The 23,318-nt window shown below is 41.8% G+C and overlaps 1 protein-coding gene across 4 annotated transcripts in view; it reads right to left on the reverse strand.

Moving 5' to 3' along the window:
• The window catches only part of CUNH12orf42 (chromosome unknown C12orf42 homolog), a 113,289-nt gene extending 93,456 nt beyond the window's left edge, over window positions 1-19,833 (reverse strand). For 3 of the 4 annotated variants that reach the window (XM_070037216.1, XM_070037207.1, XM_070037178.1), the window contains exons 1-2: window positions 19,348-19,399; window positions 12,727-12,830 (exon numbers count right to left, since the gene is read on the reverse strand). Coding sequence is in view for 3 of the 4 variants with exons in the window: in XM_070037207.1 (XP_069893308.1) it covers window positions 12,727-12,732 (6 nt within the window). In the remaining variant the exon portion in view is untranslated. Of the gene's footprint in view, window positions 1-12,726; window positions 12,831-19,347; window positions 19,400-19,813 lie in introns of those variants that run through there. The other variant, XM_070037186.1, reaches the window with a different exon arrangement.
• Between the last annotated feature and the right edge of the window lie 3,485 nt (window positions 19,834-23,318).

Here is a 23,318-nt window from a genome sequence, read left to right on the forward strand (position 1 = left end):
CAGGAAAACAGAGTCATGACAGGACTAAGGGGTGAATTTTCCGGCCTGCTATAGCTTCTTAATTAAGTTTCACACTTTCTCCACTCATAAACACAATCTTACATTGAAACTTAGATATTTTTTAAAAGGTACACTTAAATATAGTGCAATCTGGAAACTAATGAGGTATTTCTATAGCACAATCTAAATATAGACAGCTTCTAGTGACACTTACTTTTCCTGGAGGCTTTGCCCTAACCAGAGAACATGCCAGGCTGATCATCACCCACCCATTCCCGAGAGCCCTTGCACTTCTGCCCCTGTCCCTGTACTGAAAGAAACCTCCCACCAGCTCTCTTCATGGCTTCCCTATTCCTCGATTTCCTCACAAACTTCTCCACTTACTTCCAAGGTCATCCTCAAAGGGTCAGTCTGAGATGCATTGGCCTCAAGGACACATGGCTAATAAGGAGTATTAGTAAAGAGGAGGGCAGTCAGATGGAGAGAGGAAGGGTGGGCACATGCAGCCATTCTATACAACCTACACAGGCAAAAATGGAACCATATAACTTGCGTGTAGGAGTGGGGTTGGGAAAGTTGGTGGGAAACGATGGAGGAGGTCACGTTGATCTCTACGCCATGCCAGGTGAGTAGGCAGCAGGAACTATTGACATAATGAATTAGGAACCTACATTGGACCAACCCCTGGAGACTTAAGGACCTAACCCTTCCAGCAAGCAGACAAAAAAAAACCAGACCATAATGATTATTAGAGAGATTAGTTTTTATGGACCAGAGCCAGGCCCAACATCCAATACTTCAACACTTGTATTGGTTGACAAAGACAGATTGATTATATGGGCATGACAAACCACAAGAGAGGCTGGGAACAGCAGCCCTGCTGCGGTGCACTACATCAAGCATAAACAGACTTAGCACTTCACCTTCTCTGTTGACAGAGGTCCAGGGCTGAGGACTAAGGCTCAGGGTCTTGAGCTACCTCCACCTCCCATCTCTCTGAGCAAGGCGAGCTGCAGTTTTACTTTGAAAGGTTTCTGGAGTTGGCTACATAACTAAAAGCTGTGAGCTCAGCTGTGGGCATTTGGTAAATGTTTTCAGGTGGAAAGTTTCAATGAGAAAATGTGTTTGGAATCATAAACAACCTATTTATAAACAGACTTTAGTAAGAAAACCCATCTGTACATTAGGAGCTAAATATACATGCGTGAGCATAAATGCATATGTTATCTTTTTGCAAAACCCAGAGCTAGTGTGAAGTTGAATGTTGGTAATTAGAAATTGGCGTCCATCCTCTAGCTAGATTACAGGCTATTGACATGGAGATTGGGGCCAAAACCTGTGAGGAAGTGACTCCCCTCGATCATTTGGGATTTTCTTTTGTGTCATCGCTGGGAGATTTGATGCAGGTCACCTTAACATCTTTAAGTTACTTCTTCTGTGGGATTTGTGACAGTCAGTGCAAACTGGCCAAAAATAATGCCTTCTATTAACTTCCAATAGAACAATGTGACATTTTATGAGAACGAAATTTTGGACCTTGCTGATCAAATTGCACTAAAATACGATCTTATCATATTATTATATCTACGTAATGCTACCATTTTAGGCACACGGTTAAAGAGAGTGGAAAAAACGTTGGTCACATTTGGCTCAGATAACAGGGAGTGGAATCTTGTCTTCAGCTATATTACAGCTTCCTCTTACTCTTCATGATAAATAGCTCTTCATAATGCTCTGACAGCAAAATCCTACCCTGTGTTGTCCATTTTAAAGGCTAAGAGATATTCTGGATATAGAAGATTAGAGCCAGGAAATTTTGGTGCTACTGAGAAGTTGAACAATACATTCTTGATTAGGAAAATACACATAGACTGTCTTCCAGACATGCTTTGCATTGCAAAGCATGACACTCAAGAGCCATGAGGACATAAATGATATTATGTTTGCAAGTTTTGCATTTATTTGGATCAGAAGCACCAGAGTGTATTAGAATTCTGATTTAGGTGCTAGAAATTTGCAACACTTGATCAAGCTCTGCACTTACTTTGTGAACTTGGGTGAGTAGCTAAGTTACCTAAATTCCCTGAGTTTTGGTTCCCTCATTTGTAAAAGTGCAACTTGAATTAAACAATCCATCCCACCTTCAGTACTCTATGAAATATATTTAACTTTTCAGAGTTTCCATTTCTATAACTGAAAAACTGTCTATAAAACTATCTACCTATTTCTCATCCAAGCTTTGTCTTCAGAATTAAAATTTTTTAGCATGGATAGCTTAGGATATAGTACTCAATGGCACAGAACTTGTATAGCATGTGGCAAAGCCCTGAGTTTGGTTCTTAATGTACTAAAGTGTGTGTGTGTGTGTGTGTGTGTGTGTGTGTGTGTGTGTGTGTGTGTCTGTGAGAGAGAGAGAGAGAGAGAGAGAGAGAGAGAGAGAGATGTTTGTAAATTGCAAAGTTGTATGCAAATATAAGGTGTTGAAAAGATAATCACATTTCTAATATTTGGCTCTCTCACATGTCTACTAAATATGGACCAGGGAATTTAAGACACCAGTTAGAAATCTAGAGTTATTTCTACTTTTTTTTTTTTTTTGATCAGTCGTGGGGCTTGAACTATGGGCTTGGGCACTGTCCCTGCGCTCTTCAGTCCAAGGCAAGTGCTCTACCGCTTAAGCCACAGCTCCACTTCTGGTTTTCTAGTGGTTTATTGGAGTAAGAGTCTCACGGACTTTCATGCCCAGGCTGGCTTTGAACTGTGATCATCAAATCTCAGCCTCCTGAGTAGCTAGGATTATAGGCATGAGCCACTGATGCCTGGCTTATTTCCACTTTTAACAAGAGGAAGAAGATAGCCTAAATACAAAAAAGGACAAAGTTTAGTTTACTATCAAGAAATAAAGCATCTCATAATTTCACAAAACAGTTTGTTTCTATAGCCTGCTTTGTTTTACTAACCTAATCATAATATCCCCTAAAAGACCACATACAACTCAAAGAATAATTATACCCAAATAGAAAAGGTGAGTACAACTTGTATTAAGAAATGCATCATTTACTATAAGACAGCTAGACCTATAAAGTTCAAGGAAACAGAATGCAGAAGCTGCAAGTATTTGCACATAGCATCTATGTGATGGCCAAAGAGTAGAGAAGAAATCCTACAACTGTTGTTCCACATATTCATGAAAGCCCATTTGTGGAGACTGTCCTAAAACCAGTCTCATCTTTTGTTTCTTGTTTCTTCCCAGGCTTAAGGAAGAGTTTCAGGCAAGATTGCAGTGTCATAGCCAAGAGCAGGGTAAAATCAGACAAAGTACTTAAATTCTTCAAGCCTTTTTTTCTCCTATATTCAAGTAACCATTCTTTTATTTCCAGCTGTAAGAGGGAAAGGATATGTAATGGAGTTATGAGTTATTGTAAAAAATTATACAGGAAACAAGAGCCATGCATAAAGTTTAGCCCAGTGCTTCAAACATGGTAAGTACATCAAAACGAGCAGCTTTTAGATTATACCAGTGGGCCAAGATTAGCCAGTGTTAAGTGTAAGGTTTTCTACCTCATCATCTGAACTCCATCTTCTTCCATTCTGAACTCTTCCAGGATCTTATAACTGATGCTTGTGACATGTGACTTACCATAAGAGCAATTGGGTAGGATGCACTACTAACTTGTTGAGAGAATGAGAAGAAAAGAAAGTGATAGAGTAGACTAGAATAAGGTCATATCCAATCATATAGTTCATTTAGGGTGAGTTGCAATTAATGAGTTGCAATAAAAAAAATGAATTTCCCAAGCCAGGAGCCAATGGCTCACGTCTGTAATCTTAGCTACTCAAGAGGTTGAGATCTGGGCTGGGAAGGTGGCTCAACTTGCCTTGCATGCCTGAGGCCCTGGGTTCGATTCCTCAGCACCACATAAGCAAAAAGAAAAAAAAGCCAGAAGTGGCGCTGTGGCTCAAGTGGTAGAATGCTAGCCTTGAGCTGAAGAGCGAGGGACAGAGCCCAGGCCCAGAGTTCAGGCCCCACGACTGGACCCCCCCCCCAAAAAAAAGAGGTTGAGATCTAAGGATTGTGGTTCAAAGTCAGTCTAGGAAGGAAAATCCATGAGTCTCTTATTTGCAATTAACCACCAAAAGGCCAAAAGTAGAGCTCATGTAGTAGAGTGCCAGACTTGAGAGAAAAATCTCAGGGATAGTGCCCAAGGCCTGAAATTAAGCCTTGGACTAGAACAAAACAAATTGTTTTCTAATATATTCAAATATTTCAACTTCACAACCTCAGACCTTCCCACTGCAGCCCCTGGAATCTATAGTCAATGGTGACCAAAATGCCCTATATTCTCAAACTCTTCTCTGAGTATTCCTGTCTTCTTATATAATTTAGCCTCTAAAATGATCCTCAATGACCCTTTGCTCCCAATGCTCACATTCTATGTATCTGCTTGCTATCATTTTGGGGAATGATCACTGGGGTTTTTCTCTACATATTTAGCCTTCAGTTTGGGTATTCCATCTATGTGCAGATTAGAAAAGATTTCAGGAAAGCAAAATCTTTGCTTCTGTCTGAGGCTCAGCTGACCTAACCAGGTACCTTTCAAAAAATAATATAATCTTTAACTAACAGAAAATGTAACTAATTCAAAATACGTAAAGTTTAAAAACAATGTGCCTCTAAAAATACCTTATTAATAAATGTGATTATATTTTAAAAAACTGATTATTCAAATTTAGTCTACAAATATTTATAGTTAGTACTACTATTGTCGTTGTTTGTTTTGGGGTTTGTTTGTTTTTTTTGGTCAGTTGTGGGGCCTGAACTCTGGGCCTGGGCACTGTCCCGCTGCTCTTCAGCTCAAGGCTAGCGCTCTACCACTTGAACCACAGCTCCACTCTGGCTTTTTCTGTTTATGTGGTGCTGAGGAATTGAACCCAGGACCTCATGCATGCAAGGCAAGCACTCTACCACTGAGCCACCTTCCCAGCCCTATTACGGTTGTTTTTAAAAATTACTAACTGCCCTCCCAATTTTATTGAGCCTGTTTTTAAATTGTAACTTGATGTAATAATCAAACAAAGTCAAAAAGAGTCTATATATATGCATATATATATTTCATTTTCATCCTCATAAATGGAGCCTGTCATTTAGGATCTCTGAACTTAGGACTCACTAAGTTTCAAAGAAAGGTATTGTCCAGGGACCTATAAACATAATACAGGTGACAATTACATTCATAGGATGGTTTGTAATTTTATTAAACAGAGGAATATACTTCAAAATGCAAGTGCTTAGAAGGTGTAACTTTAATTCTTACCTGGGTCTGATTTTTTTCTTTACCTCCCCCCACCCCTGTTGCATTTGTTCACCCTTGGTCCCTCCATTTCTGAGCCTTCCTTTATATTCCCAAAGACAGATCTATGCACAAATAGAACAAAAAGAAAAGAAAAACAAAACAGCCAAAGAGGAAAAAACCTCTTGTTTCCATTTGCTGGATTTCATTTTGATAAATAATATTTTGTATGAATGGTGAAGGTAAAATTCATTATGTTTTTAATTTGAACTTCTTCTCTCAGAGGAAGTCACCTCCATTAGTGGGGGGCATTAAGAGGCAGCAACTTTGGAATTCTCTCTCATTTCAAGGGCACACACAGCCAAAAGAGATGACCTTGGGCCAAAGTTATACATACACCTGGATGCAAAACAAACCCCATAGAATTTTTTTAAGTCATAGGATTTTACTCAAAGACCAAGTCATCTAAAAATTTCATTTCTCCTTTTGTAAAACTAACAAGTGAATTGTATGAGTTGAGACAAAATCCCCAATGAAGTGAATCTATAAGAGACATTCAGTTGTGATGACAGCATTTTGATAATAAATTAGTAATTTACTCCAGTAAAATCCAGTGAATGGTCTCACAGAGTTGAAGTCTTCAGCTAGCAGGCTACATGAAGGCCTGGAGCTGTCTGGGGACTCCAGGCTCCAATTCCTGGCTGACTTTCCCTTTCCCCGCTCCATCATCCTCCCATGACCTCAATACAAGCATGGAAATCACTACTAAGGCTCAAAGGAGAAGGGCACTGGTAGAAGGAGGCATGGTGCTAATGCTGTGGGGAGCATCAACCAGAAAAGAAATGATGTGTGAATGACCATTTCTATCCATGTCATTCACCTTCTTTTCTGAGTATAAAGATAGCTCACCTCATCACAGAGTTGTGGGAAAACTCCAAAGGAGACAAAAATATAATCTCCTAATTCTGCATAGATGTCTTGATTCAGTTCCTGCCAGGCTTTTTTTCTCTACACAGCTTTTAATTACTTCCTGCAAATTCACTGCATATGAATATCTTGTTAGAAAGTCTGATTTCTTCATTGCCTGTGTGTGTACTGTAAAGGAGATATGGTTTCTATTGTTGGGAAATACAGGTGGTTTCCATTATTAGGTAACTAGAAATAACACAGCAGTGAAGATCCTTATTCTGAAATCTTGACCTCATAGTCTAATAATAATGCTTAGCAGATGGATTTTTCAGAATCATTGACTGGTACTGAAGTAGGTTAGATAAGCTTAGAATAAAACCTGAGGCAAATTGCATTGCAATTAAAGGAGAGGCAACTACAGAGCTGTGTTCCAGCAGGATACCATGAGACAGCACAATGCTGACAAGAAGGCCACCTAAGACATTCTCACCGAGCTGCATCAACACGCCTGATGGACAACAGGATTGATTGCTAACTCTCCTCTGCTTCTTCGTCATATCACTAGCCTTGAAAATTTGCCCAGGCTACCATGACTCTCACACTATGACATGTGAAAAGGGAAGTAAATCCTATTCCAGTTGAATCCTGAGCCACTCTGGAATTCCCCACCTTAAATTATGAATAATCTCCTCTCCACTCATTTTCCCTAAAACACTATCCAGAATCGGGGTTGTGAGAATTTCTCTTGAAAAGTTCAAATTCTCCCCTTGAATGTATACCTTCCCTCTACAATATGAACTTTCTCTCCCAAGTTCTTCTTTTTGTCTTATCTCTGAATTCTTTCTTGGACTGTGACAAAGAAACCCTGGGTGAAGGCCCCCAGTCTACTGTCTCTAAAACCTCCCAGCCAGCCTTCAACACAGGCAACCTCATCAATAAATATGGATCACTGTTCAGAAGCAGCCACAGACAGTGTGTTCAGTGGCAGGACTGGTAGAGTACTGTGTAGGAATGTACTTTCACCAACCTGAAGTTTTTCATCTGTAATAACTTGACAGGCAAAAATGATCATGAATAGTTTGATTTGGTCAGAAAATTCTTGGAAACTGAAAGCAACCTGAAAGGACACATATTAAACTAAAGACAGTGACCCAACCTTCAGTGATGAACTTGGAACTATAACCCAGGAATTCTATTTCCCATTTCATTGTTCCTAAACAGATTTTTTTTTGCAGTAGGATAAAACCTTCAAGGAAATGCAGAGAGAATGGAGAGGTGGAAGAGAGTTTCAATTGTGGTTTGGTAAGCTTTTCACTTGACCTGTTTTTCAAGGTCTTGCCAGAACAGTCCATCTTGAACTTCTTCCATCTCATCTTTTAGGGAGAAATAGTCCTGCCATGTGAACTCATTTCAGAATGAACAAAAACAAAGGATCACCAAGAAGCTCAGTCCGTTCTGGAGATTCCAAGAAACCTAACATCAAATACAAAGGATTCTTCATAGCTCTTGGTAGATACCCTGAGTTGTCTGTGTCTGGCTGATGGTGGAAATGGCAAAGGATAGGATCACAACCAAATGTCATGTGCCCTTGATGGCACCTATGACAGTTAAAACCTTTTAATTTTTGCATCCCACAAAAGATTTCCGCAGTGAGAGTCTCCAAGAAAAGCAATGAGGGACAGAAGCAGAGACCAAAATTCATGGAGTATATCCCCATGCTTTTGGAATACTAAAAACGATCCTTATAATCCCTTGTCCTTGGATAATATAGAACTTCATGTAAGAATTAATTATCTATAACCATTTATAATATAGGGAAAATAATAACATCTGTTTTTTGCAGGGGAGATGAAATGAACAAACATTTAGACAATCACTTCTCACTAGCACATGCTCAGTCAATAGCATTGTTTTTCTCCATGACTCAAGGCTGTCCACTCCCTAAAGACAGGAAATATCCTCAGAGTGGCAATACTACAAATAACACATGCAGTTCTTTAACCTGAGCTCTAGCATGATGGTGAAATCAAGATAAAAGAAAGTATAAAGAGAGAGAAGAGAGAAAAATGAAATCAGGACAGCAAAGATGCTAGAAAACGGCCTCTGTTCCAAAACCGCCAAAGAAAAACATTATAGGCCATCTTGCTTCCTCCTCTTTCCTACCAGCTCAAGAAAACATGCCTGGCTAATTAAAAGAAAAAATGTATACACTTATTCACACACACACACACACACAACACAAGCACATACATAGTGAGACCAAGACAGAGACATCAAAAATCAGTGTAGAACGCTTTGGAGATTTTTACTAGCAGAAAACATTATTATGAAGGACGATGATAACTTTGGAATGGAAAACCACCTGTTCCCAAAGAAACCTGTCAACCAGAATCAAAGTTCAGGCTTTAATTGAAGTGACTGCTGTTTGATGGGTTAACTTTTGCTTAAGGTAGGGTTTTCTTCATCATTAATATATTTCATTCACATCAATTCAGGGAAATTTTGGATCAAAATAGATTCTTATCCAAGCTAGAGCTTATAACGTCACAACTCTAAATGATGATAGATGGGTTCTGCTCTTTATGAACTAGGGGATGGAAAGGTGGCTGAATCATTCTGAATCCTTATATAATTTGAAACATGAAATATTAGATGTTAGAGTGAATTGGTGAAAGCTTAGAGACCTTCAAGTTAAGTTTTCCCAAGTTAGTTTGCTCACCTAGTGAAGTTACCTAAGTCAAAGTATTCTCTAGTGGATAAGGTAAATTTAACATTGCTATGGCTTCTGTGTGTGTGTGAGAGAGAGAGAGAGAGAGGAGAGAGAGAGAGAGAGAGAGAGAGAGCATCCTGGAATAGCAAATGCTTCCTCCTCACTAGACCATATAGATTCAGAAAAAAAAGCCATCTTCCATTGAGAAGACAATTGTTTTCTATAGAGACAAGAAACAAATGCGCATGACCCTGGTCACCTCCTCCCAGCAGGCTTTTGCTGCGGCTTCCTCTGAGCAAACACAACAAGGTCCAGCATAGTCAATCCTGCTGCCCCACACTGGGCCCCTGCCGTTGTTGCTATTTACCCTTCCTATTAATCTGTCAATGTTCTAGTCAAACATGCAAAACAATATGGTGGCTGCATAGTTGGACTGGTCATTGCTAAGTAACTTGGGCCAAAGATGAAGAAATGGAACTTCCAACCAACAAACTGCGAGGCCCAGTCTGATTGTTGGAAAGCATTCAACAATGCCAGTGCAGAAAAAATTTTCAGGGTGGCTGTAATTTAGCATCCTCCTTGCCAGTAAAGGGTGGGCCTCATAATACCATTCAATGCCAGAATCTAAACAGAGGCCTTGCCCCTTTCCTCTCATTGGGGGATAGAACTGAGTGGAATCTTGGTAGAGTACCAGTATTTGTGAGTGAACACAGGTAAGTCTCTAGCTAACAATTGAAATATTCTTTGAATGGAAAAACAGCTCAAAAGCCTTGGTTCAATACTCCCTGAATGCAAAACAAAACAAAACAAAAGTCTGTGTTAGCTCTGTTGTTCCAAAATGCAATCCAAATGTTCCAACACAACCAAGTGGACTTGATTCCTTTGAAATCATTCACTTGGCAATTATAATTAAATTTAGTAATTCATTCGGTCACTCTACTTTCCCTCTTCTATGCTAGTCCAGACAGAGCTTCAGAATCCTCAACACAAAGCTCCCAGCAGCTACTTCTATTTCCACTAGAATTAAACACAAAAGCTAGAGCCTGTCTATCATTCTAACCCTGCAGCCTCAAAAGAAAATAAAAAATCATCAGAATACAAGGTGTACAGATGATCCATAACTACCTACGACAGACCTGCCAGAAATGCGGAGCACATGCCGCTTCTGTTATCAAAAGTTACTGTGAGCCAGGTGCTGGTGGCACATGCCTATAATCCTAGCTACTCAGGAAGCTGAGATTTGAGGATGAAGGTCCCAAGCCAGGCTGGTCAGGAACATCTGTGAGACTTTTATCTCCAATTAACCAGCCAAAACAAGCTGGAATTGCAGGTGTGGCTCAAGTAGTAAAGTGCCATCCTTGAGTAAAAAAAAGGTAAAGAAGAATACAAAGCCATGAGTTCAAGTCCCCACTACTGTGAATGCGAAGAGTAAGTAGATACAGCTACGGATGAATCTGCAGTGCTGTAACATAGTACTCCAAAGGGGAAAGAATGTGAGTACTGAAGTCAGGCTGGCTGGAGTTTGGGTAGTGCCAAATTCTCCCATAGCTTTTTATTAGCCATTTTACAATTAACAAGTATTTACCTGCTCTGAGATACATTTGTTTACCCATAAAACAAGGTAATAAAGCTGCATACTGTATCAAGTCAGGACTTGTAACTGTCCTGGCTTCATTTCCTCCTCCTGCTTCCTTCTCCACAGATCGTAGGCAGCCCTAGACTCCTATCCTCATAGGTTTTAACCCAAGAAGAAAAAGAGAGCTCTCTTCCCAGCTTCAGTGCCAAACTTCAGAACAAAAACTCTGATTGGCTTCATTTGGGTCATGTGTCAACCTACTACAAAAACTCCAATGAATTGATCCTGACTAGGTCATGTGTTCATCCTTAAAAGCCAGAATTCCAAGGAACCATGCCTAGGTTCCTAAAGAAGTATGGGGGAAGGTGGGAGAGCTGTCTTTCCCAAATAGACAAAAACATACGTGTGTGTTCCACAACCACATGGAGTGAGATTACATAATATTTTTAAATAACATAGCACCTGACCCATAAATGGTAGCAAAGATAGTAGTAATTATCTCTGCAATTATTATCAATCTCTACTCTCAGAGGATACAAGCTGTAAAGGGAGATAGTCACAGAGGATATTTAGGATTCCCCCAAGATTAAAGCTGGCTACTTAGACAACATAATCAAATAGCACTATTCATGAGATAACCAAGCACGAGAGTCAGGCCTTTCAGATTCAATGCGAATTCACTTTATAATTCAGATTGTAGCTATTTCCTGGTGGTCCCGCTTACTAAAGAAAATGTCATATTTAAGAGACAAAATTAAGAAACTGATTGACTCGAGCTGCTATATGTTGGGACCTGGGCTAGGCCCAGGGTGATCCAGGAGAGCAAACTACCCATGTCCTCATTCAGGGAGGAGACCCAAAGAGGAATGAGACATGCTGTAGGAAAGACAAATCATGAGAGGAGGACAGAGAGCCTAAGATGGATTCTAGAGAGAGGGCTCATGGCAGGCTCTTTGAGTTATGAGAACCCTTGGGGGCAGCTTTCCACATCAAGGCAGGAACAAGTAAACGCTGAGTCTGTAGTGTACAATGTGGCCAGAGCAGAGTGAGCAGGACAGTCAGGAGTGATGTCAGAACACTTACCCAACCACAGACACCAAGATGCTACCTTCTTGGTGAAAGAAACTCCCCAAAGAGAACTGAGTGAAGGACTCTGAGGTGAAGAGATTAACCCAATAGATTACCCAGCTGAAGCCCACTGAGATCTCAAGTCCCTAAATGTTGAAAAGGGAAGCAAAAGAGGCTGGAGTAACGCAATGTAAGGAAGGCTCAGGCTACTCTTACTGGCTTGGGTCAGGGGTGGGAGAGATACAACAGGAACCAAGGAATTCTGGAAGCCTCTGGAAGTTGAAAAAGGAAAGAAACAGAACGTCCCCAAAAGTATCCACAAAGGAATAGCATACTACTGACGGACCCCCACCCCCAATTGTAGCCCAAAAGGCCTATGTTAGATTTCTGACCTACAGACCTATAAAATAATAAATTGGGGTCATTTTAAGCATTGATTTTTGGGGTCATTCATTACAATAGCACCTAGAAAACAGTACAGTATGATTTTTGACATTGCTAGGGTATTCTTATTTTCTTGGCCTATCAATCAGAAATGGCTTTGGCTTTCTGTTGAAAACCTGGAGTTGCACCATTCACAGGAACACCACCAGTGGCTTTCAAGTAAGCACAATGCCATACCAATGGTGTGGAGGCTCCTTGGTAATAACACAAAAGAAACAATCTGTGTATCGTCCAAGTTTTTCTAGCAGAAATGTAAACTTCCCCTAGATATACAAATTCCCCCCTTCATATATATCATGAAGGCATATGAAAATTAGACTATCATTTTATGATGTGAATAGATATGAAAGTTAATGCCAAACTATAACCCCAAGGACACAGAATCCAGAATTAGAATTAGATCCAAGCATCAGTGTCTCATGCCTATAATCCTAGCTACTCAGGAGACTGAAATGTGAGGATCAGGGCTCAAAGCCAGGCTGGTCAGGAAAGTCTGTGAGATTCTTATCTCCAAATAACCACCCAAAATGCCAGAAGTAGAGCCATGGCTCAAGTGGTAGGGCACCATTCTTAAGCAAAGAAGCTAAGGGACTAAGCTAAGCTTAGGCCCTGAGTTCAAGCTCTCGAACCAGCATTAAGAAAAAAAAAAAAACAGAATTAGTGGCTGAAATGGAACAAACCCCCTGACCTAAATAAGAAAAGGAGATGAAGTATCTCTCATACACTACCTCCATCCTGCTTGCGAAGAGTCTGTTTGTTTAGTCAGCACAATGCTTCTTCTCCCATTGCCCCATAGTATATCCCCTTAGACATCCATGTGTAGTTTAATTCTCTATAAACAATAGATAAAGAGCCAGTTTACAATAACACAATGATAAGGAAATTGACATCTTAACTATACGAAATATTTCAATTGATGAAGATAGTATCTCATTCCAGGGACTTTAACATTTTACTTTTTCTACACAAAGATTTTTACTATTATGAGACACAATCCTAGGTGAGATTAGGTTTTGGTTGGTTGGTTGTTTGGATGGTTGGCTTTGTTTCTTTTATTTTTGCATCAGAACTAAACATTGGTTTGCTTGCTTCTTTTTTTGTGAAATACTGAGGGTTTGAACTTAGGGCCTCATACTTGAGGACCTCCAGGCCTCTTTGCTTTTAGTTATTTCCCAGGTAAAATGTTACACTCTTGTTCCTAGCCAGCAACAAAAAGAAAAAAAAGGAAAAATAAATAAATAAATAAGGAATCCTACCAAGACTTCTGATGATAATAATAATAATAAAAAGAAAGGATGATAGTCATGAGCCACTACTTTGAGCCACAACCTTCCTTCATTTCCAGATAGGATTATAAACAAGAGTCTCTGTACCCAGATAGGTTTTAGTGGAGGGGGGGGAGGGGGGGCAGTTGCTTGTTTTGTTGTTTATGTATCTTTGGTTTCATTTGTTTTCTTGTTTGTTTGAAACAAGATCTTGCTCTGTAGCCTATGTTAGTCTGACTGCCCTGCCTCAGTCTCAAGATCACAGGTGAATAACACTGCATACAACATAGAATTTCAATTTAATTTCCTATATTGTTACGTTAAACCCATATGAAAAAAGTCTGTAAATTATTTACAGATTTTAATGTGAATAACTGCATGACCTGCTAATATTACCAGCGTTATGCTTTTCAAACTTTCATAGCTTTTTTGTTGTTGTTGCTTCGTTACATTCATTTGTTTCTCTTAAATAGTGTGAAGGAGCTGTGGTGTGGGCATCTGTGTTTTTTCTCAAGACAGACTTACTGTGAAGTGCATATAGCTCAGGTTCTCATTTTTACAAGACCCCATGGATTCTGGAAATTACTGGAATTTGCAAAGTATTCTAGATTGATAAAGAAGCCCAGTGAAATCAGAAAGTATTCCTGGTGAATTACTTTAAAGGGCCTTAGAATGACGTGATCCAAATCTCTTTAATTCTCCAGGAAAGTTTGTGTGTTCTCTTCTTTTATTCAAGTTCATTCATGATTTTGTGTTGATGGTACTAAGACATGGAATTCTGAGGTGTTTTGATCAAAGGCAAGGTATGATAGGGAACTGTTTCCAAAAGTGTGGAGGTATAGCACCAGCAGCTCATGCCTGTAATCCTAGCTACTTGGGAGGCTGTGACCTGAAAGATGATTCAAAGCCAGCCTGAGCAGAAAATTTGCAAGACTCCAGCTCTTAAATAACCAGCAACTTGAGCCTGGTGGTGTGGCTCAAGTGGTACAGCAACAGCTGTGACCAAACAAAATGAGAATGTGTGAGTCACTGAATTCAAGCACTGGGACTGGCAGAGAAATGTGTGCAGGTGTAACAAATAAAAGAAGATTTAAGCCAGATACTAGTGATTCATGCCTGTAATCCTAGCTACTCAGGAGGCTGAGATCTAAGGATCACAGTTCAAGCCAGTCCAGGAAAGTCCATAAGATTTTTATCACTACTCAGAAAAAGCTGGAAGTAGTGCTATGGCTCAAGTGGTAGAGTGCTAGTCTTAAGCACAAAGAGGCTCAGGGGCAGCACCCAGGCCCTGAGTTCAAGCCCCAGGACTGGCAAAAAAAAAAAAAGTAGGGTTAATTAGTACTAATATTCATGAAATGGAGCCTCACACTGTACCAGGACTGCATGTTGGATATGTTCAGTTATTCCTGATGTTAACGAGAATTAATACATTTTTCCATCAAGTATGATTTTCATTGTGTTTTTTAAATTCCTTTGTAGATGCCTGTATCAAGTTAAACAAGCTTCCTTCTATTCCCAACATTCAAAGATTCTTGTTATTGTCTTTAAATTAGAAACAGGAGCTAAATTCTATAAAATGTCTTCTCTGTGTCTTTTAAAGATGACTATGTCTGTTAATATTATATTAATAAAACTTCAATATTAAATGAACAGATATTCATGGGGTGGGTATACTGTGGTCAGAACTTCTTTTCAGTATGGGGTTGGTTGGTTCAGCATTGATTTCAGTTGGGTTTTGTTAATACTTTTCTTCTTATTTTCTTCAATAATCATGAATGAAAATGGTTTCCCACATACATAAAGTCCTTACTGTATTTCATTATCAAAGTTATACTCACTAATATGAATTTTTGTAGGGTGAAATTATTGTTTCTACACTTGAATAGCTATTGATAAACCCACTTTATTTATTTTTTAGTATTAATTCAACTTATTTAATGGTTATAGAACCATTTTTATTTTCTCTTTGTTTCTGAGTCAATTTTGGTAAGCTATATTTTCTTCAAGGAAGGTATTCTTTTATTTTCTATATTTCTAAAGTTTTTGATGATAAGCATACATACTACTTATATTCACTATGGGATATAATAATATTTATTTATATTCAATATTTTGTCTTTATTTCTATTCTTTTTTTCTGGTCCTAGAGCTTGAACTCAGGGCCTAGATACTATCCCTTGAGCATTTTTGCTCAAAGCAGAGAGCTACTATTTGAACCACAGCTCATTAAATGCAAGAGTCTCATGGACTTTTCTTCCCTAGGCTGACTTTGAATTGCAATCCTCAAGATCTCAATTTCCAGATTAGACTTTCAGGAGTGAGCTACTGACACCTGACTTTTTTCTGCTTTTCTTGTGTTCTGAACACACTGCTGTTTAATCTTCTTCTTGAATGCATTTTAGTCCTTGTATTTCTTTCTATGACACCTTTTCCAACCTCCCATATGTTCTGAAATGTAATCTTACTATCACTCACGTCTAATGTCTTTCAGTTAGCATTATGATTCCTAGTAGTAGTTGTAGTAGTACCACCACCTTTAAATAGTTGTACAGAGGTTTCAATCAACATAGCAGTTTATAAGTACAATACATCTTTATCAATCCAGATTAAAGAGACTGGAAAACTCAGTCACCCCAACTCTGTCTCCTCACCTAGGAGTTCACTCTTGTTCACTCGTGTTCATTAGTTCATTCTCTAAAGTAGACGCAAAATCCATCCATTCTCTTTATTTCCAATACAGGATACTTTTATCCTCAATACAGGGTACCATTATTTCATGTCTGAATTATAGCTTTTTTATAACCAGCCTCTGCACTTAGGATTCTATCATTCATTCCATGAGAGTTTTACTCTTCCACCAAAGAGTGAAAGGGCTTGAGGCTGTTAGCTCTCTCTCTCAACTGCTTTAACCCTTCCTTGTCCTCCTGCCTTCCATCATGGGACAAGGCAGTGCCAAAGCTCTGATCAGATACCAACACCATGCTCCTAGATGTACAAGCATCAGAACTATGAGCCAAACAAATTCTGTTCATTATAAATGACCAAGTCTATGGTATTTTGTCATAGAGCAATACAAAGCAGACTAAGACAGGACTCCACCCTAAAGTTAGATCTTAAAATATAAATTCAGTCATGTAGACCTCTCACTCAAAATCCATCAGTAGCTCCCAAGTCTCTGCCTTCTATGCCCAACGCAGGCATCTGTGATGTTTCTCAGCGATTCTCTGCACCCCCATCTTATATATTCACCTGCAATGACCCAGGACCCTTGCAAAGGCTCTGCGTGGGGACCTCCAATGCATTTCTGCTCCCTTGGACTTCCCCATGATTTTCCTTCCTTGGGATCCCAGTGGAATATGGCTGCCTTGAAGAAGACTGCTTTGCTTACTATCTAACCGAAGGGAATCTTGTGAAACTGCAAGTTATTTGTTTTATTGCCTTGGGTTTTTATATCTGCCAATCTCCCTAAATTTTAGAAAGGAAAATCTACTATTGGGAGGTTTTTGTTGTTTTTGTTTTTTTTTTAATTGTTGCTTTTTCTCAACAGAAAAAAAGGCAAAATTCAAAAAAGTATGAAAGAACAGAGCATGAAGGAAAACATAAAAATTATTAATATGCCAGAAGGAAAAGAAACTCCGCTCATAATTTTTAAATAAATGGCAGTGTTTTCAATCTCAAAAGTGAAAATTCTAATCACTCTTTTTTAAAAAAACTTATGTACATGCTATGCCATTTTATATAAAGAGACAGGAGCAGTCAGACTTTTGTATCCACAAGGGTCCTGGAACTAATCTGAGCTAACTTATTTCTAAGTCTCGGGGGATGATTTGTAAACATGTCTGCCTTTAAGATTTTTATGCCGAGGTTTCCTTGGACTCTAGTGATTACAATTTTTTTTACTGGTTTAAGGACTCAACCAAATAAAGGGCTCAGAACAAGAAAGAAGCATTTGAAAAAGTCATTATGAGCCCTTAAAAGAATCGAATGCTTCTCTTCTCATTGTAAGTTTGCATAGCAAGGATGGAAGACAAGTTCTAATATAAAACAACCCTCTCTTACAGCCTTGGGTAACACGGTGGTGCATCAGGTCCTTACAATAGCCTGGCCCTCCTGCCTCCCCTTGTCCCCTGGGACGCCTCTTTGTAGCTCACAGGTGCTTGTAGACATAAAACCTATGAGATGGGAGTTGATTGTGAAGAATTCTTTCTTTGCCACTTGTTCTAAACCTGTTCAGAGAAGGGTCCATGCCTTAGACCAAATCTCCATAAAAATCGGGAAACAAGAAGTTTTCTGTACGCCTGCCCAGTAGCCACACTATGACATTAGTTTCGACAGCTCTGTGACCCTGTATTGTCCCAACTTTATTCACTAGTCTTTCTCTTTCTTTCTCCATTGCACTTTTTTAAGCTTTTATTGGAATTTGGCATTTTTTTTTATCTACTGTAAAATAAAGAGGAGGATGGGCTGGTTTTTCTTTAAAGCACTCTATGTGGCAGCTAGAAAAAGCTATCCACAGTTACTGTAGTCATGTTTTCAAAAAAAACACCTGCAAATCAAAGAAAGACACCGTGGCCACTGTGTCTTCAGATTCTCTCCCCCCCCCCCCCCAACTTCCCTTAAAGTTTCTTCGTGGCCATTATAGAGTAGGCCTGGCAAAGAATTTATGTGACAGCTATGAAGTTAGTATTAAAATTGTGAATAGTGCCTAGCAGTTTTCATGCCCTTACTAGAGAGTGCCTTAATTTGCCACACAGCAGTGAAAGCTGGGGGGGGGGGGGGGGAGCGCGTTGTGAAATGAATGGAAGAGGGAAGGAGTGTGAATAGAGGAGGGGTTCGCAGGAGGCGGGCAGCACTGTAGCCAACAGGAGAAAAGTGATGTATTTTTGAACTTCCAAAAGGGAAGAGCAGGAGAAATTGCCAGAGACAGAGAGAGAGAGACAAACAAAAAGGAAGGAAGGAAGGAAGGAAGGAAGGAAGGAAGGAAGGAAGGAAGGGAGGAAGGGAGGGAGGGAGGGAGGGAGGGAGGGAGGGAGGGAGGGAGGGAGGAAGGGAGGGAGGAAGGGAGGGAGGGAGGGAGGAAGGGAGGGAGGGAGGGAGGGAGGGAGGGAGGGAGGGAGGGAGGGAGGGAGGGAGGGAGGAAAGAAGGAAGGGAAGAAGGAAGGGAAGAAGGAAGGGAAGGAAGAGAAGAAAAGAAAGAAAACCTGAAGCATAAAGTCTGGAGTGTTGGAGTGTGGGATACATACTTTGTCTACACGTTTAGCAGTATCAATGCCAGCTCTAGAAGTAGGGGGGCATGGTGAATCCATTCCTCTGGTCTACCAAGATTGACCCCCTTAGATGCCAGCAGGGAGGGACAGATGGGGGCAGAGGCTGCTCGGGGCTGTAAGGAGCCCCGAAGGAAGGGGGAGGGGGGGTAAGGATCTCATGGAAATGATCCGCTTGGGCCAGGGGGTGGGGGCGCAGAGGCGGGCTGGGTGGGCGTCCCGGGGAGACGGTGGGGCGTCCCCGCGTGCATTTACTTCTCAGAAGAGCAACTCTTGCTCGGGCCTCCCCATCCCCCTCCCCCCCAGCCCCGCGGGCGGGGGCGGGGCTGCCGGCCCGGGCCCCGCCCCGCCCCGCCCCGCCCCCGCCCCCGTATTAGCATGCGGGCGGCGGCGGCGGCGGCGGCGGCGGCGGGCCGGGGGCGGGGAGGCGGCCGCGGGGTCCGCGCGGGGCGCATTGTGGGCGCGCTCGCCTCCGCGGGGGACCATCTGCTCCCTGTCAATGCATCACCTGCTCGTCTGGGCCGTCGCCGGGGCAACGGGGGAGGGGGCGGGGGGGGGGATTAAGGAGCGTGTGTGCGCCTCGGGTCCGGGGGCCGGGCGGCCGGGCAGGGGCGGGAGCGGGGCGCGCCACAGCCGCCCCAACCCCGGGAGAGCCTGGTTGGGCGGGGTGGACAGGGGGCGCCGGAAGACCACCGGGGCCGGCTGAGCCGCCTCCGGCCCCCGCGGGCGGCGGCCCCGGGCACCCGGGGCGGGCTCCGTGCAGCCCAAGCGGGAGGAGGAGACCCGGGCCCCCCTCCCGCCACCGCGCACCCCCCTGTACCTGGAGCCGCGGCCCGGAGCTGGCGGGCTGTGCCCGACCCCGGGGGGGTGTGCGGCGGGGCGGGGCCGGGCGGGGCGGGGGGGCTCGGGTCGCCCCGGCAACCACAATGGGGGCCACACCGTGGGCTGCACCCTCCCCGGGGTCCCGGCGAACTTCCCGCCTCGGCCGGCAGCACGGTCCTGCAGGGCCGCGAGCGCGGGTCCGGGGCGGGGGGGGGGGGGGGGGCGGACTTGTCCTTAGGGAACAGGTGTTTACTGAGTTCGGTCATTCTGGAAGGAGGAAGGGAGGGAGGGAGAGAGAGATCAGGAAACAGCTCCCTTCCCTGGAAACTCTGGGTTGGAATTCCACCAGGACAGAAGCAAGCCAACAGCAGGGGGCAGAGCCGGGCTGCGGGGGACCCCTTACACACACGCACCAACACCCCCAGGCGTGCAAGCAGCTCACACAAAGAGCCCCCCCACCCCACCCAATGAGCTTTCCCAGGACAGCACAGAACCAAAGACTTGCTAAGTTTCCATCATGTGTGAGCTTTGTTGTCCTCGCCCTTGTTGACGTCCCCCTCACACTGGCTAATTTCCATATAAGACATTTCCTCTGCAGAAAAGAAAGGGAGATTCCGAGTGACCCACGTCAGAATGCCACGCTGACCACCACCCCTACCTCTTCCCCCCCTCCCCCATCGCCAAGCCCACATCTAAAGTATTTTCAGCCAGGTGAAAAAGAATAACTACCTCGTTTATACAGTCAAGAAAATTTCAAGTCTGCCTTGTTAGACCTCATCCTAGGTTCTGGTAACTCCGAAGAAAAAGCTGAGTTCTTTAGATGCCTAATTTAAAAAAAAAAAAATTAACCTTGTGCTTTACTCCAGTCCTTTTGCTTATCTCTTAGCAAAGACTCTGTTGTTTACAACAAAAGTTTGTGATACCCTGTCTGTGTTCATCTTCTCCAGCTAACATCTCATGATTCGCAAATAAACTTTCTCCCATTCTTTTATAATTTCTAGATACTCATACTATGGGTCATACCAACTGTGATTAAGTGCAACTTTAAAAAAAAAAAAAAGAACAACTTTATGCTAGCTTGCACAAATAACACTCCCATTAGTGTATCCTTTTTCTTTTCCTATCATTAATATGCAAGAGAAAAAAAAGCCATCAAACTAGCCCTGGCTTTGACAAAATAGATGAGAGAGAGGGAGAGATGTAAAGCTGCTCCAAAGATAAAATTCTACCCACCTCCCCAAACTACCCCCCCCAAACTACCATAAAGTGAAAAATTCTGAGGCATGCTCTTTGAGCCACTGGAACTTTAATACATAGACCATGACATGGTTTCCATTTAAAGAAAGGATAGATTTGTGTCCAAGTATTCTATCTATAGACAAGGTAACAACCAAAACTCATAGACAGTAAGTGGCTAAGGGTACCAACCGCTCACTTGACCTCCCCCAAGTAAAGCTTTACACAAAAATACCACTACCAAATGCTACTGCTCTATTCTGACTCCTACAGGTGCTGGCTTTGTATCAGAAATGACCATTTTCAATAATCCACAAGTCTGTACCACAAGTCAGACAAAATAAAGATTTCAGTCCTTGTGGAACCTACCATTTAATAGGGAAAACAAAAAAAAAATTTAAAGAGATTATATTGTGCCAATCAGTGATGGTTTATGTCTATAACTCTAGCAACTCCGGAGACTGAGATCTGAGGATCAGTCATGGTTCAAAGGCTAACCTGTGCAGAAATATCCATAAGACTCACCTCCAATTAAACACAAAAGCTGAAAGTGAAGCTGTGGATCGTGTGACAGAGCACTAGCCTTACACAAAACAAAACTAAAGGATACCGCCCAAGTCCTGAGTTCAAACCCAGTACTGGCACAAGGGGAAAAAAAATGAGGATTTAAATGAGTTTGCTGACACTGATAATGAAATGAAAAAGAAAGAGCTTCTGGTTTTGTTTTTTTTTGGGGGGGGGGTCCATTCGTGGGGCCTGAACGCTGTCCCTCAGCTCTTCAGCTCAAGGCTAGTGCTCCACCACTTGAGCTACAGTGCCACTTCCAGCTTTTTTCTTTTTTCTTATGTGGTGCTAGGGAATCGAGCCCAGGGCCTCAGGCATGCAAGGCAAGTGCTCCACCACTGAGCCACCTTCCCAGCCCCAAAAGAAAGAGCTTCTGAAGACAGAATCCTTAACATAAATGACCTTTCTACTTAAGAGAAAACAATTTCACCTCTAGAGCATCTGAGTTAGGGTATTTTTAAACAATGATACATTAACAAACTATAGTGTTGTGATATATATTACTGTGGCTATCATATCCCCACATTTGCAAAATTTTATGAAAAATGAAAAATGGACCTTTCCAATAACTGATTAAATGGTGGCACATATCACAGATAAATATCCTAGGATCCTCAAATGAGCAAGTAGAAGACACAGAAAGATGGCAGAGGAAGACAGAGGTGAAATGCATCTAATTATTTATGAGCTTGGGGGAATTATTAAGCAAGGGACAAAATCATCATGCTCTTTTCTCAGACCCCTTCAAACGTAAACAAAGACCAAAGCGTCTTCTTAAAGGTCACTTAAGGATGAGCATTAATAGCTCACATTTATAATCCTAACTACTTGTAAGATTGAGATCTGAGAATTGCTGTTCAAAGCCAAAGGGTGCAGGAAAATCCAGGAGGCTCTTGTCTCCAATTAACCACCAAAAAGCCAGAAGTTCTATGGCTCAAGTGGTAGAGCACCAGCTTTCAGGGAAAGAGCTAAGGTCCTGAGTTGAAGCCCTACTACTAGCACCCAAAAAAAGTCATAAAATTCACCACTATCTACTTACAATTACACAACATGCCCATTGAAAGCCCCACATGACTAGAAGGCATGTGGCTGAAGGCGTTTATGATGTTCCTAGGCAAAGTAAGACAAAGATGCTTGTACTAATGAGCTGATGGAAGAGAAGGGACAGAGGGAGCTGAGAAGCTAGGAAAATTCAAATGATCAAGATATCTGGCACATAGCCCAAAGTGGAAAATGATAAATATTAATCAGATGAGAAGCACTGTTCCTTTACTACAAAAATGTTCTGTGATTCAAAGAGTAGGTATTGTGTTCAACCCATTGAATAATTGCTGCCACTGATATTAGATGCCAGCATTGCCCAGTGCTGGGAAGAAATACCAGGGGGGTTTCCAAAGTATGTTCTCTTTCTCTCTCCCTCTCTCTTTCTCTCTCTGTCTCTTTCTGTTTCTCTGTCTGTCTCTCTGTCTGTCTCTCTCTGTCTCTCTGTCTTTGTCTCTGTCTCTGTCTCTGTCTCTGTCTCTGTCTCTGTCTCTGTCTCTGTCTCTGTCTCTCTCTCTCTCTCTCTCTCTCTCTCTCTCTCTCTCTCTCTCTCTCTCTCTCTCTCTCTCTCTGTGATTGAGGTTTGAACTCAGGGCTTCTACCTACCACTTTAAATACATGCCCTAGTCCGTGTTGCTTTAGCAGTTATTTTTCAGGCAAGGTTCCACACTTTATGCCTCAGATTGACCTCATACCAAGATCCTTCTACCTATGTATGCCCCCTTTCTTTGATGACATGTACTGTCACACTCAGCTTGTTGCCTGAGATGGGATCTGGGACTTTTTGCCTAAGCTGGTCTCAAATCAATCCCACCACCTGTGGAGCTGGGATTGCATGTATATGCAACCATGCCTGGTCTTGGTCCTGTCTTTTTAAAAGAAAGGACAAAAAAAGAAACATTCAGTGGACATTCAATATAAGTCTGTCATTTGCTAGAACTTCCCATATAGTGTAGAAAGTTTTTCCATACCTTCTATATCCTTACCTCAAACTTGCAGAAAAGGTGGCATCACATTTCAAAGACAAAGCCATTCCAAAATTGACTTTGCAGCTCAATGTATGTCCCTGAGGTGTGCAAAAGTCACATGATCATGAGATTGGGATGCTCAGGAGTGAAGAACATTTGG

This window comes from Dipodomys merriami, unplaced genomic scaffold, assembly GCF_024711535.1.
Source record: "Dipodomys merriami isolate MVZ:Mamm:240054 unplaced genomic scaffold, mDipMer1.0.p SCAF_10, whole genome shotgun sequence".
Lineage (NCBI taxonomy): Eukaryota > Metazoa > Chordata > Mammalia > Rodentia > Heteromyidae > Dipodomys > Dipodomys merriami.